At 38.0% G+C, this 13,517-nt stretch overlaps 1 protein-coding gene across 1 annotated transcript in view; it reads right to left on the bottom strand.

Moving 5' to 3' along the window:
• Positions 1-12,690, bottom strand: part of LOC107043208 — a 56,916-nt gene extending 44,226 nt beyond the window's left edge. Inside the window, exons 1-2 of the mRNA XM_015264575.1 lie at positions 12,624-12,690; positions 11,875-12,018 (exon numbers count right to left, since the gene is read on the bottom strand). Of these exons, the coding sequence (XP_015120061.1) occupies positions 11,875-12,018; positions 12,624-12,690 (211 nt within the window). The remainder of the gene's footprint in view (positions 1-11,874; positions 12,019-12,623) is intronic.
• Between the last annotated feature and the right edge of the window lie 827 nt (positions 12,691-13,517).

The following is a 13,517-nucleotide window of genomic DNA, read 5'->3' as shown; positions in this document are numbered from 1 at the left end:
TATCCTACGCAGACTGACGGATATAAATGTAGAGTTTTCGTTCTGTATTACATGACTGAAATAGTAAATAAAGGTGACTTGAACGAGATTGATATGACTTTTGATCCAGCGACAGCGAGGACAAAATGGAGGGTGGAATGGTTGACATCATCTGGAGATACGACTAGTCGATGTTTGAAATGCGGCCAAGGGGAGACAAATCGTAGACGAACGTGGGTAATTTGCGATCACTGTGAGAGAATGATACACATATCTTGTTTGGCTTATTTGAAACAGAGCGAGATGGAGATCGAAAGCCCCTTCTTCGTATTTATTTGTGATCTGTGTAGTCAGTGGAAGAATCGTGATTGAATGCTGTTGTCTTTTACATGAATACAGAAGTGTTGTAAAATTCGTTCGTTGTATCTAAAAAAATTATTGATAATATCTGAGCCCTTTTCATTCAAAAATCGTGATTAAATATTTTTTTCTATGATGCAAATAGTGATATAATATTATAAACTTCCTTCGTTATATCTGAAAAATGACCAACGTTGACCGTTCCAGTTCCAGTGATAGAATCGTGATTAAATATTGTATTCTATGATGTAATAGTGATAAGATATTATAAACTTCCTTCGTTATATCTGAAAAATGACTAACGTTGACTGTTGCAGTTTCAGTGACAGAATCGTGATTGAATATTGTTTTCTATGATGTAATAGTGATAAGATATTATAAACTTCCTTCGTTACATCTGAAAAATGACCGACGTTGACTGTTTCAGTTTCAGTGACAGAATCGTGATTAAATATTGTTATCTAGGATAAAAGTAACCTCCCTGTAATGTAATTGATTAAATGATAAATGTATATTTAAAGAATTGAATGAATTTATTTGAATAATATATGCAATCTATTAAATTTCATCAAATCAATCAGAAATTCATCGAAGTAAATTCAATGAAACCAACCAATTCCATAAAGTCTTTTGACTTACGAACTTCAATTCAATTTTAATTGAATCGAAGGAAAGTAACATCCCCGTAAAGTGTCAAACTTTCACTTTTGAAATTTTTAAAACACTATCACAAGTAATTGAAGAGATATACTATCCTGGATAATGAAGATCTCCCTAAGTATTGTCAATCAAAGAAAAACTATGGAAATAATAAAGTCTCATCTCTGAAATCAAGAGAAGAATACAATCTTTTCTCGTCATATGGCTACTCTTCTTCATTCTTTATTTATATACGTTCCAAAGTTCCTTCTTGTTATAATGGATCACTTTATTGAGGAGAAGAAAAAAAAAGAAGTCACATTCTGAAAACTGCGAAACTATCATAATGCGTCCGATTTCACTCATATAAGCTCCATAGATTGAGAAATATACTTGTCCAAAAATTAAGAACGATGAAAACACTCCGTTATTTACAAAAAAAATGACTTTCTATTTGGAGACTCACCTAAGGGATCATTAATGGGATCGTCAATGACACTTTTCCTATTCATTCCATAGTTCCATCAATTCAACGCCCCGGTCCAAAAAAAAACTGCAGCCAATGAAACCCGAGGAATTGTTTCATCAATTTTTCGAAGGCTCATTTCATAATTCGAGTTGGCTATAAATTAATAGAATTTTTCAGTACATCAATTGATCACCAAAGGTTTTATAAGAGGATCATCTTCAAAAAATGCAGATGTACAGATCTTCAGGGTCATCCACATTCAATACCCCCGGGAATGAATTTCATTGTTAATCTAATCAGTTCTCACGAGCTTTGTGTTACACCACGAAAATTTTCAAAATTGAAAAATTACAAGAAATTAATTTTTTTCGCCGTTAAATTGCAATCTGTAAAAAAACGCAAAAAAGGTATTCTGTCTTTTTGAATCCTCTTTCGAATGGTATTAGTTCCATGAAATTACGAGCAATAGTTTTTTTTTAATTCGAAAAATAATTTTTTCGTGGGGGTAGGTCACCCCCAAATTTTCAACCCCTGGGGATAATTTTAATTCACATATTCATCATTTATCATGAGCTTCCTCTTACATGGCAAAATATTTGTCTGAGTATTCTCTTTATATAGGCAACCGACCAAATACCCTGAGAAGTGGCCAACTTCAGAGGACAGTTTTGCCCTCAAAATCTACGTATTAGCCGATAAGAAAAAATACGTGTCCCTTAGTTTTGAATCCTGTATAACATATATAAGTTTCATCAAAATCGAAAGCGAACACCTACATAGGGTTCCTTGTGAGTTGCTGACCAAGTTTGAGAAGACCTCATATGACTACCGATCAACCGTGTGTTCGCCAGTGGCAGCACCCCCTGGGCGCGAGTCTAATTTATCGACCATGCCCAATCTGATTTGCATGAGGCTCACCTGTTGCGATAGCAGTCATCCTCTTCCTTCTCGAATCGCATGGTGACAAGTGCGCACCGCATATTTTATCCCCGCGATTTAATCGTGAATTATTGTGAACATCTCCACCGTGTAAACTCTCCAATTCATTTCAAACTAATTGTTAACGATTAGTTTTCATTGTGACGCGAATATTTTTCGAGCTTTGTGTATATATTATGAGAAATATAGACTTTTTTGTTGTGACTTTACCCACGCGCACAGTGACATTTATTTATTGTGAATTTTCTCTACCCTTTCCCGAATCCCGGCTCTCCCTCGGTTTTAAAAAATTGATTCTCGCCGAAACACCAATGAAACCTGATCCAATTTTCATTTTCAGAGCTTCATCTGAACTTGATTAGACAAAACTAATCCAGATTTATATATTTTTTGGCTATTGGATGTTACTGAATTGTGTTGCTATTTAGCGCACGATGAGATGGTGGTTACTCCATTCAGGTCTACAGTGACTCCATTTAAATCAATCCTGCGACTCTATTCACTTCTGGTCCCACTCAAATGAAGTAGATTCTGTGGCTCGACTCAACAATTGGGAACGACTTGGGACGTTCTCTCTTCAGATAATTCACTTTCCTCCTCACAGTATCCCTTAAATGCGGATTAAAGGAGTCACAGTCGCATTACTTGGAATAGATAGCGATTCTACTCAAACTAAGCCAAGAAATGTTCAAATGAATACATTTTTTTGTTGTCTTCAATCAACTTGTTTCGAATCGGATGACAGTGAGCCGATCAATACGAATTTCAGAATCACCGTCCGTAACTGGAGATTGATTCAAATCTAAAACAATCGAGTCATGAAAATGATTTGTGACGAAATTTCAAGAATCAAACAGAGATGTAGTTAACGATATTTCGATTACCGTTTTGTAAAGAGTGAGTAAGTAAGGGTATTTTCCTTGAGGGACTGACGAATCATGGAAAATATACTCCTATACTCTCGTAACATATGGACATCAGGAAAAGAACAACAAAAGAATACAAGGACAACTAGAGTCCCCCACTTGAAATATCAAGACATCAAACGATTCAGATTCAATAAAATTCAGAAACATTAAAATAACGCGAAACTCCATGAAAATAATGATAATCAAAATCACTTGAAGTAATTTCAAGTAAATTCTTTCTGACTGCATTTTCTTGTTGTTTCATAACATTTGCAATCTCTTTCCGAAGACAGAGCGATCGATCCCTCTCTCTCTCTCTCGGAATTTCATCTTGAGTTAGCTAGGCTAATTCTGCAACCTCTCCCTCCGATTTTCTCAACTTCCGGTTGCTCTATTTTTCCCGTTTCCTTCATTTATGAATGCTGTTAGTTAACACAACATCAACAAAAATCGGCTGGTGCCCAACAACAGTTCCTCAGAAGAGTAGCTGGTTTATGGTTTTTCTCGTTTCACGGTTTGAGGATTTTTGAGAAGTTAGAGTGGAAGAGACCGAAGGTGACAAATTCCGGCTGTTTTCGTTTCAAGGATTTTTTTGCGCATGGATCTTCTTGATTTTGTTTGGTTTCATCGGAAAATGTTCGTCACAAATTGGATCACGAACCTCAGTAGGAAATGAGGAATTGACGAAGATTGGCTGAGAGTAGCCCAATGTTGGCCATCGTTGGGCGACTCTCGGCCTATTCTGGGCCATTCTCATCTCCTACTAGAGAGCATGCTTTAAATCAAACTGAACTCGATCCGACGCAACTTGCATTCGAGTACAGAAATTCAACTCAAAAGTGAACAATTTCCTACTTCAGCCAAGTTGACTCAAACCAGCTGATATTCCTTATCCTGATTCAAGTATCTTTTCATCGGAAGCAGGATTCGAGGACAAGAAATTTTCATATTGTTTGGATTACTACGAGTATGGATCGATCTTTTTTATTGGTCGATACAGGGACAAACGTTACTGATAATAGTAACGTGCTTTTGGAGAAAGAATTTGCACCAAATCTTGTCAGAATCTTTGATAACACACTAATGCGTACAATTAGTGAGTATGTGGTAGTCCATATCTCATTATAGCGACTGACATTTTATATGAATATTTTTTAGTCAACTCCATTCAGTGGCAGATCATATTCAAACTTCCAGATATTGATCAGTCTGGAATCACAAAACAAAGGTTTCCATGGATCCGAGTGTCATTACAATACTACAATGAAAAAATATGTGTAAATCTACCAATCAGAATTTCAGACGAACAAATGCCGAAAATTTTCATACAAAATCCCGCTATAAATTCTTGCCTGACCCAAATTTGGTTGGCAGAATTATATTTTTTTTATCAGTATAGAATCTGTCTTTTGTGTTCTCACGACCCGATCCGGTTTGAGTCTAGACATGACTTAACTGATTTGAAGAGTTAAAATTAGCTGAGCTATCCTGAATTCGGATACTGCCTCGAAAATTTGATCAGATGCTATTCCGAAGGTTTAATCAAAAAATCCTGACCAGTATCAGATCTGTGCCTGATCTAATACCAGGCAACCTAAATTGAATTACACGAGCTGTCAATGCATATGACTTTTCCGATGCAAAATTTTACAACTATAATAATTTCGTCAACTGGTGGTCTGATGAAACAGGAAATGGTTATCAGTCTAAGAGAGGTTGTTTAAAATCGATTATTGATATCATTGGGCATACTTTCCCATGGCAATTGATGAGTTATCCATCATTCACAAATTGTTAATAATAATTAGGTGAATAAATAATTGTGGTAGTTTTTGATAGGTTACAACCTACTTGTAACTTGCGAGGTAACTACACATGGAGAGAAATGTTCAGAAAAATTACGGAATTCACAGTTCGCTCACCGATTACGGAATCGACTCAGAAAATTTAAGTGACGGTATCGTAATTTTTCACAGGAGATTCAGGTAAAAATTACGGAATGCTCTGGAAAAATTCCATGATTTTAGGTAAAAATTACGTGACATTTCCATAAAATTTCCTACAACCATATTTCACTCCGAAATTACGGAAAAAATACGTAATTTTTATTGAATATTTCTCTCCGTGCGTGACGTTTTCATGAGTTCCTTGTAGGTCAAACCCCATGTGGAACTGATGACCATGTCAGTTGCACCTCATCGATAACTGATGACAAACCGACGAAATTTCTACTCGGGTACATATGCAACCATGTAAATAATTGTGATGGCTCAAAGAGACTGAATTCATGTATAGCAGCTCGGTTCCGATCTAATTTACATCGATATACTTCAACATTAACATATAAACAATATTTACCTAAGACGACGGTAGTGGTCACACGGGTAGTGTGCGACTCCGGCGATTGGCCAGGCTATTGTACCGTTTAGTCGGGTTAGTACTTGGATGGGCGACCGCTTAGCCGTATTTCTCCCCGTGGAACTACTGGCGCTAGGTACGAATATCGGGACCTACTACGTTCCTCGAGTCAGTATGACCGATCAACACACTAGAATTCCTACCTTATCGGCCGGCTGCATGACTGAGGTCTTCCGTGGTTTCCCTCAGTCCAGGCCGAATGGGCAGTCTTGTCCATGGCCAGAGAAAAGTTGTGTCAGAGCCTGAATGTACACATCCATTTGTGCACACGCGTTTTGTCCACAAGAGGGCAGAGCACTGCTTTGAACTCCACATGCGGTAATGTGCGCAGAAGCTTTGTCCACATCGAGTCGCACACATGATNATGAAAGATCTACACATCACTGAACTACACATGCTGAATTGCCACACTACTTAAATACACGAAATCTATTACACAACTGAATTGTACACTTGCATGAAGGCCACACTAAACTATTACACACATGCATTGTGAACAGTTCTCATTTACACATCCCTTAATTCCACAGATCCAATTGACACATTGCGTAGTTTAAATTCCACAATGTGTAGTTTCGGAAACACATCGAAGAAGTGTAGAGTTTCTTTTTTTTTATGAAAATAGTAAATGGAGCATTCGCTATTTTTATTTAAAAAAAAAAAAGAAACTCCACACGTCTTCGATGTTTCCGAAACTACACATTGTGGAATTTAAACTACGCAATGTGTCAATTGGATCTGTGGAATTAAGGGATGTGTAAATGAGAACTGTTCACAATGCATGTGTGTAATAGTTTAGTGTGGCCTTCATGCAAGTGTACAATTCAGTTGTGTAATAGATTTCGTGTATTTAAGTAGTGTGGCAATTCAGCATGTGTAGTTCAGTGATGTGTAGATCTTTCATGTGCGCGACTCGATATGGACAAAGCTTCTGCGCACATGACCGCGCGTGGATTTCAAAACAGTGATCTGCCCTCTTGTGGACATAACGCGTGTGCACAAATGGATGTGTACATTCAGACTCTGATACAACTTTTCTCTGGCCACGGACAACACTGCCGCGAAATGGGTGCAGCTGGGGAAATCGGCCCATGGTAACGCAGAGGGGGGAATACGAAAAGTAAAAAACGAGAGGAGAGAGAGGCAGGCAGGGTGCGAGTGTCAAATCGAGAATTGTACTTCGATACCACCAAAATAACAAATAAAGTTTAAAAAAAATAGTCACCTATCAGTAAATCTGGAAAATATAAGTCGTTCCATATGAGTTCCATATCACCGAATACTACCATACATACAGGGTGACAGATCGGAAGTTGCCTAAAGTATACCCACATGTCTTCCCTTCCTACTGAGACCCGGAAGGTTACGTCCATTGGATATATACTAGAGTGTTGTCAGTTTTTACTGAGACGCAACAAGAAGTACTACGTGTACTTTAAAATGAGTAACCTTACAAACGAAGAAAAAGTATATTTTATCGACTTCTTTTATACTAGAGGTAAGAACTATACTGAAGCATATAGAGGCTTTCGTACCAAATTTGGAAGTAAAAAAGTAGCCAGTCCAAACACCCTCAGAAGGTGAGAATAAAAAAAATTTATCTGACTTCATCGTATAACCTCACTTGTGACTAAAACTTTCAAGTATTTATTACTTTCTCTTCCAGAGTAATTGATAATTTCATCAAGTATTACACTCTTGAGGACCGTCGTCATGATCTTCCTGGTCCATCACACTCAGTTACAACAGAAGATACGATCGCCAAGATCGAAGAACATTTCAAGAATAATCCAACGGATTCGATACGAAAAGCAGTGGCAACGTTGAAACTGAACCGAGAGACACTGAGATTAATATTGAAGAATTTTCTCAAGTTATACCCTTACAAAATTACGACCCATCATTTGCTCACAGAAGATTCCAAAAACAAAAGAATTGAGTTTTGTAAAATTATGACACAGAAATTTGAAAATGATAAGATCGAAATCAATCACATAATCTTCACAGACGAAGCTCACTCTTATTTGAATGGATATGTAAATAAACAAAAATACCGTTTTGGGGGTCGCGAAAATCCACATTCATCTGAGGCAAAGTCTTTACACCCTGTTAAAGTGACTGTATGGGCAGCTATTTCAATCAAAATCACTTAGAATTCATAGAAGGAACCATTACAGGCAATAGTTATCGAGAAATGCTACAAACTAAATTTTTCCTTTTGGTTAAAAGAAGAGGATTGGTTAAGAACTATTATTTTATGGAAGATGGTGCTACGCTGCATAGAACTAAGGACATATTTGAAGCTATTTATGAAGTGTATTGTGTATTGTGTATCACGTCATCGGATTAGGATACCTCAAGTTTGCGCATGGAGGTATGGAATGGCCCCCTTATTCACCCGATTTGAACCCGTGTGACTTCTTACGGGGCTTCCTGAAAGATGAGGTTTATGCGGAAAAACCCGAGACCAAAGATGATTTGATCTCGGGTTTTTCCTCATATTGAACAAGTTTTTCATAGTTTCCGAAAACGGCTTCATCATTGTGCAAATTCGATTGGAGATCACTTCGAAAATATTTACCATTAATAGTTACCTCCTGGCTCAATTTGTCAATTTTTTTCAAATCTCAATAAGTATCTAATAGAAGTGTCTGATTCAACTGAAACTAATTCCAAATAAAAATTATATCCACTCAATTCATATGTATTTTTCTTTTTTTTTCCTGGCACTCATTTCAAAGTTATAAACGATTAGTTTAGGCAACTTCCTAATTGTCACCCTGTACATATATACATGCAGACGCCATCTAAAAATCGCGACTAAAAAGACCATATTTAGTTACCTTAACGAAAAAAATTGGAAACAAACGCGAGCGATTACAAATCGTCGGTTCGGAAGCAAAAACGCGATATCAATAGGAAAGACTAAAATGCCAAAAGACTCAACATTATTTCGAATGAAATAATTGAACCAATTACCTGCAGGAAATTGAATTTGACAATTATAAACTTCCAGAAAGGGGGGAGCCCGATAAAATATTCGGCTCGTCAAACGATGATGCAGGTACGCGTTGATCGTGAGCTGAGATAATGTCCTCTGAGACCCCATGAACCGCACACGAATCCCATAATAGTTATGCTATACAATGACATAACGTTAGAACACACGCATATACATGTGCACAGTGGAGAGAAACGTAAGAGAGCCCTCACAGGCTTTCACCCGGCGGGGCCGCGGGCCTATTACGTTACATGCTAGTCCACGACTATCGGCCAGATCGGCCTACGTTTTTCAACGCAATACGGCAGCGACCTGGAACTCTCCCGGAGCTCCGTTTATAGCACCCAGCACTTGGATTGCATGTAACATACACATTGACATTCGTGTCACGGCCAGCCACTGCACCCAAGAAAATATGCCATATCCACTGTCCTAGGAGAGCATATAAACCCACGGGGCCTCAACTATTATTTTGCTTTGTCGCGTGCGAAATAGCAATTGTCCCCATCAGCTGACTCGGCAGCTGTTGCAATTCTCTTCAATTTTTTTCCTCCATCCCCATTTAATTGTTTTTATTTATAACGCCTCATTTTCTCGAGAATCTGTCTAATTTTATGACACCAATTTGTGATACATTCTCTTAATTATTCATCTCTAATGACTGAAGAATAAAAAGCTAAGCAACTATCGCTAGGGTAGAATCACGCGACAAGTCCTCTTGAAATAGTTGTACCAAGGCTTTCCACGAATATAACCCACGTTATAATTGTAAACTCACGGGAGTCTTGAATTGCGTGCGGCTCTTATTTCGCGTTTTAACGGCCCCGTTTAACGTCAAGCGTTTATGAGCCAACTCCGAGCACAGATTTTTTCCTAATACCGTCTCAGCGAAAAAAAATCCCTCTCGGATATTTCAGCTGATGCTATAAACGGGACATAAAATTGGTACTTTCTCTCTTTAAACTATGAAGAGGGAATGCTGCATAGACTCCCTCCGGTCAACTCTCACAGGGTTCGTGCAAATTGTGAATTGCGGTTTGTGGTGCGTCATGGTGCGTGCTGTTTTTGTCGCTCATCGTGAAATGCTCTGATGTCGCGAGCAAATGAGAGGATATGCAAGTGTATTAGTATTGGTCTGCGGCTAACTCCGTGGGAAAGGCTAGACGCCAAATGGCCTCGTGTGGCGAGACCCACGGTCACGAGGGTGAATTGCATCATCGTAATGCGCGTTTTTTTACTGTTTCTATAGGTAATCCGGAAAGGATTAGTAAGATATCAAGGGATCATATTGCTATTTACTCTGAACTCTAAGTGAGATATTCTCGAGATATTCTCGATGTACTTCCACGTTACCACAAATACCTATTAACACAGGAATTAAATTTCTATATTATACAGTCGTACAAGATTCCGGCCTGTTTTGGCAGATGGATGAGACGGCCACCACTCGAAAGATTGTTGCATGCTGATTTCAAATCCGCATGACAAATCTCATGAAATGACCTAATTTCTGAGAAAAAACATTCCAAATCCTCAAAATCGCCCAAAATCGCCGTTTTCAAAATTTAATTAAAAAATAACACCTGTGTCGATTAAGCTGAGCAAATAAGCAACGGAAAGACCAGATATTTTAGTTTTAGATGGGGTAGAGTAGTTTTCATCAAAAACCAGAAATTATTCATAATAAATTCCCCACTTTTTCTTAAAGATTGCATTTATTTTTCCAAACAATGTCATGGAGGGAATAGTTTAAAGTTGCATCACCACGTGGAATCTTAACTTAGGGTTATTATTTAATTTAATTTCCATTTAATTTTTTGAATATTACGCATCATCCACAGAATGAAACTAAATATAACGTTCGAAGAAAAAAGAATTCAAATTTCTCCCGTCGAGAATGAAGCAAACCTTTGGCGGAACGGTTTATGGACATACTGTAATGAAAATAAATCGACCTGGTATGGAGCGATTGGAGAGCAGCTAAATCCTTCACTTCGAGGTACATATTTACTCATTCATTGTATTTTGAGATACTAATGAGTTGATAAAAATGGGCATTTGATTAGTAAAGACACTCTAAGAGATTCGGCAATTTATACAATTGTTTCCCAAACTCGTTGAATAGAAATATTCCATGCACTTTTTATATTTCTCATGCTAAACATGTAATTAATTTCGAAACATATCCTCTTTCAGTATGCAAAGTCATATGGAACATTTTAATCTTAAAATCTGGTGGTTGAAATCCCACGTGGGAATGCAACTTCAGACTGTTGCGCCATGACATTCTTTCTAAAAAAAAATGCAATTTTACTGAAAAAATGCGAAATTTATTATGAATAATTGTCTGCTTTTGATGAAAACTCCTCTACCCTATCTAGAACTAAAATTTCTGTTTTTTTGTCGCTTTTTTTGCAGCTCAATCGACACAGGCCTTATTTTGTCATTAAATTTTGAAAAAAACGATTTTGGGCCATTTTGTGGAATTAAACATTTTGATTCTCAGAAACTCAGTCATTTTTCGAGATTCGGTGTGTTAGTTGACAACAATTTTAAGGGGATAGGTCAGTGAAATTTAAGTCTTCACTGGGCTTTAGGACCCATTGAAGAGTTTGTGATATATGACGGAATACGAGAATAAGTGGGGAAAATCGCGGACCCGATCGATTTTGCCCTGATGTAGAACCACAAAAAATTTCATTTCTTCCTGTTTTTACCTTCAAAATGCTCCGTGCTCCGTAGTTTTCATACCATTTTAGCTTTTTTTTAAAAATGTTTGTTACATTTCAAAGAATAGAGTTAAGCATCCGTTTTACTTCAGTCGCAATAGATTATGAATAAATGAATTTTAACTTTATTCTTTGGAGTGTAACGAACATTAAAAAAAAAAACTAAAATCGTATGAAAACCACGGCGCAAGAAATATTTTGAAGGTAAAAACAGGAAAAATGAAGTTTTTCGTGGCTCTACGGGGCAAAATCGATGGGGTCCGCGATTTCCTCTACTTATTCCTATATTCCATCATATATCACAAACTATTTAATCGGTCCCAAGGCCCAGTGAAGACTTTTAAATTTTACCGACGTATCCCCTTAGGCGCTAATTGAACAATGCTCGAATGACTTCGACCTCTTAACGGTTAATTATCAACAAATACTCACCCATTTTGGAGTGAGTGAGAGTGTACGCCCGGAGAGGCTTCGCCAGGAGAAATGCCGGAACACCCGCTCTCACTAGTGCGCCAATTCTTCTGTAAACTCTAGCATTTCCGGTCCCACTGTTATTAGACACCACTGAGAACCAGCCTGAAACAAAAACAACAACACAACACTGTGATTAAACCTTCCGGATATTGAGTAAGAGTGGTATAAAGGCTAGTGCGGAACACGGACAAATACGCGTGCACTACTGTTGATAATCCGTAGCGGATTTTCTATTGCCATAAACAAGAATCCGGTGGTCTCTCTGGGCTGCGTTATGCATTTGATAGATACTCTGTTGTTGCGCACCCATCAGCCTTTTAACTTTCTCGTGCCAAGGCTCATGTGGGTCAGGGAAGGTGCGTATATGACATCACACTTGTATCTCGATTTTTCCAGCGTCATGAAAAAAACATTGAGAATACATATCCAGTAGTGTTGTTCATGTTTACACCAAGCCTGCGAGGAGCAATTACCAAATTTGAACATTAACAGTGATGACTACATGCTCAATTCATCTCCATACGCAATCTCAACCGGTATTCGGTGTAACTGTTTATCCTTACAATTATCACAATAGGGCAGGAATAAGTTTGCGGTACGATTAAAGAGTCACTAAAGGCCGCCACATTTCAAAGGTTGATTTAAATAAAAAGATTGATTTAAATTGATTTAAATTGATTTAAATATATGGCGCAACTAAATTCAACCTGAAACTGCTATTCTCACCGGGATTTTAAGAACTGGCAGGAAAAGCGGTGATATTTGTAATGCCATTTTCTACCTTCAGTTTTATATATCCTGCAGTCACCTGGGCTGTTAAATTAATAAATTATTGTGTGTGATTTGGTACAACTTGACCAGCAGAAAATCTCAGTTGGCTGCTAGCACACGCCCGTCCATAATCGCCTGGATAATTTACAATCAAATGTAAGCATCCATTTCTTGTCGCGAGGTATTTACAAGGGAGAAACATATAATTCGCTTCAGACCCAGCGATCGAGAGAGAAAGAAAGGGATAACGATTAGAGTACTCGCAAACGCGGTTGCGTCCTCAAGTGCAGTTTTCCTGCGCGCGCACTCTGGGTATATCTCCGCCATCTTGGATTGATTTACAACAGCACGAGGGAGGTGCAGTACCAGAGCCACGAAGTACTTGCGATGATACTTTTATCGGAGCGGCAAGGGGAGAGGACAAGGGGATAGTTGAGCCTGTTGAGAAATTTATTGGGAGTCTTTTGCTCGTACAGAACTCAAGACAGGACATTACATTGTAATCTTATGCTAAAGAAAGCGAAGTGGAAATCCACTCGATGTGTATGAACGATAAATTCGACCTTGACTCGTATCTCATGCAAGTTACCTTTGAGCATGGAGGCACTATACACCACTCTCGGTGAGTAAATTTCTCTTCATATGCCTGTACTTGGTATGCCTTTGAATGAAGAGCATCAATTGGTGAAGAAGCTGCGGGTGCTTTACATAATCTGATGGCAATATATTCACGGTGAGTAATGAGTAACATCAATGAATGGTATAGAGGTAAATACTACGCTCAACTGTCTTTATTAACAATATGCAAATATTTACCATGTTGGAGATTT

Source organism: Diachasma alloeum, unplaced genomic scaffold (genome assembly GCF_001412515.2).
Source record: "Diachasma alloeum isolate Michigan unplaced genomic scaffold, Dall2.0 Dall_scaffold_00556, whole genome shotgun sequence".
Classification (NCBI taxonomy): Eukaryota; Metazoa; Arthropoda; class Insecta; order Hymenoptera; family Braconidae; genus Diachasma; species Diachasma alloeum.
The sequence above is the reverse complement of the archived record's forward strand: the minus strand, read 5'-3'. Positions and strand labels throughout refer to the sequence as shown.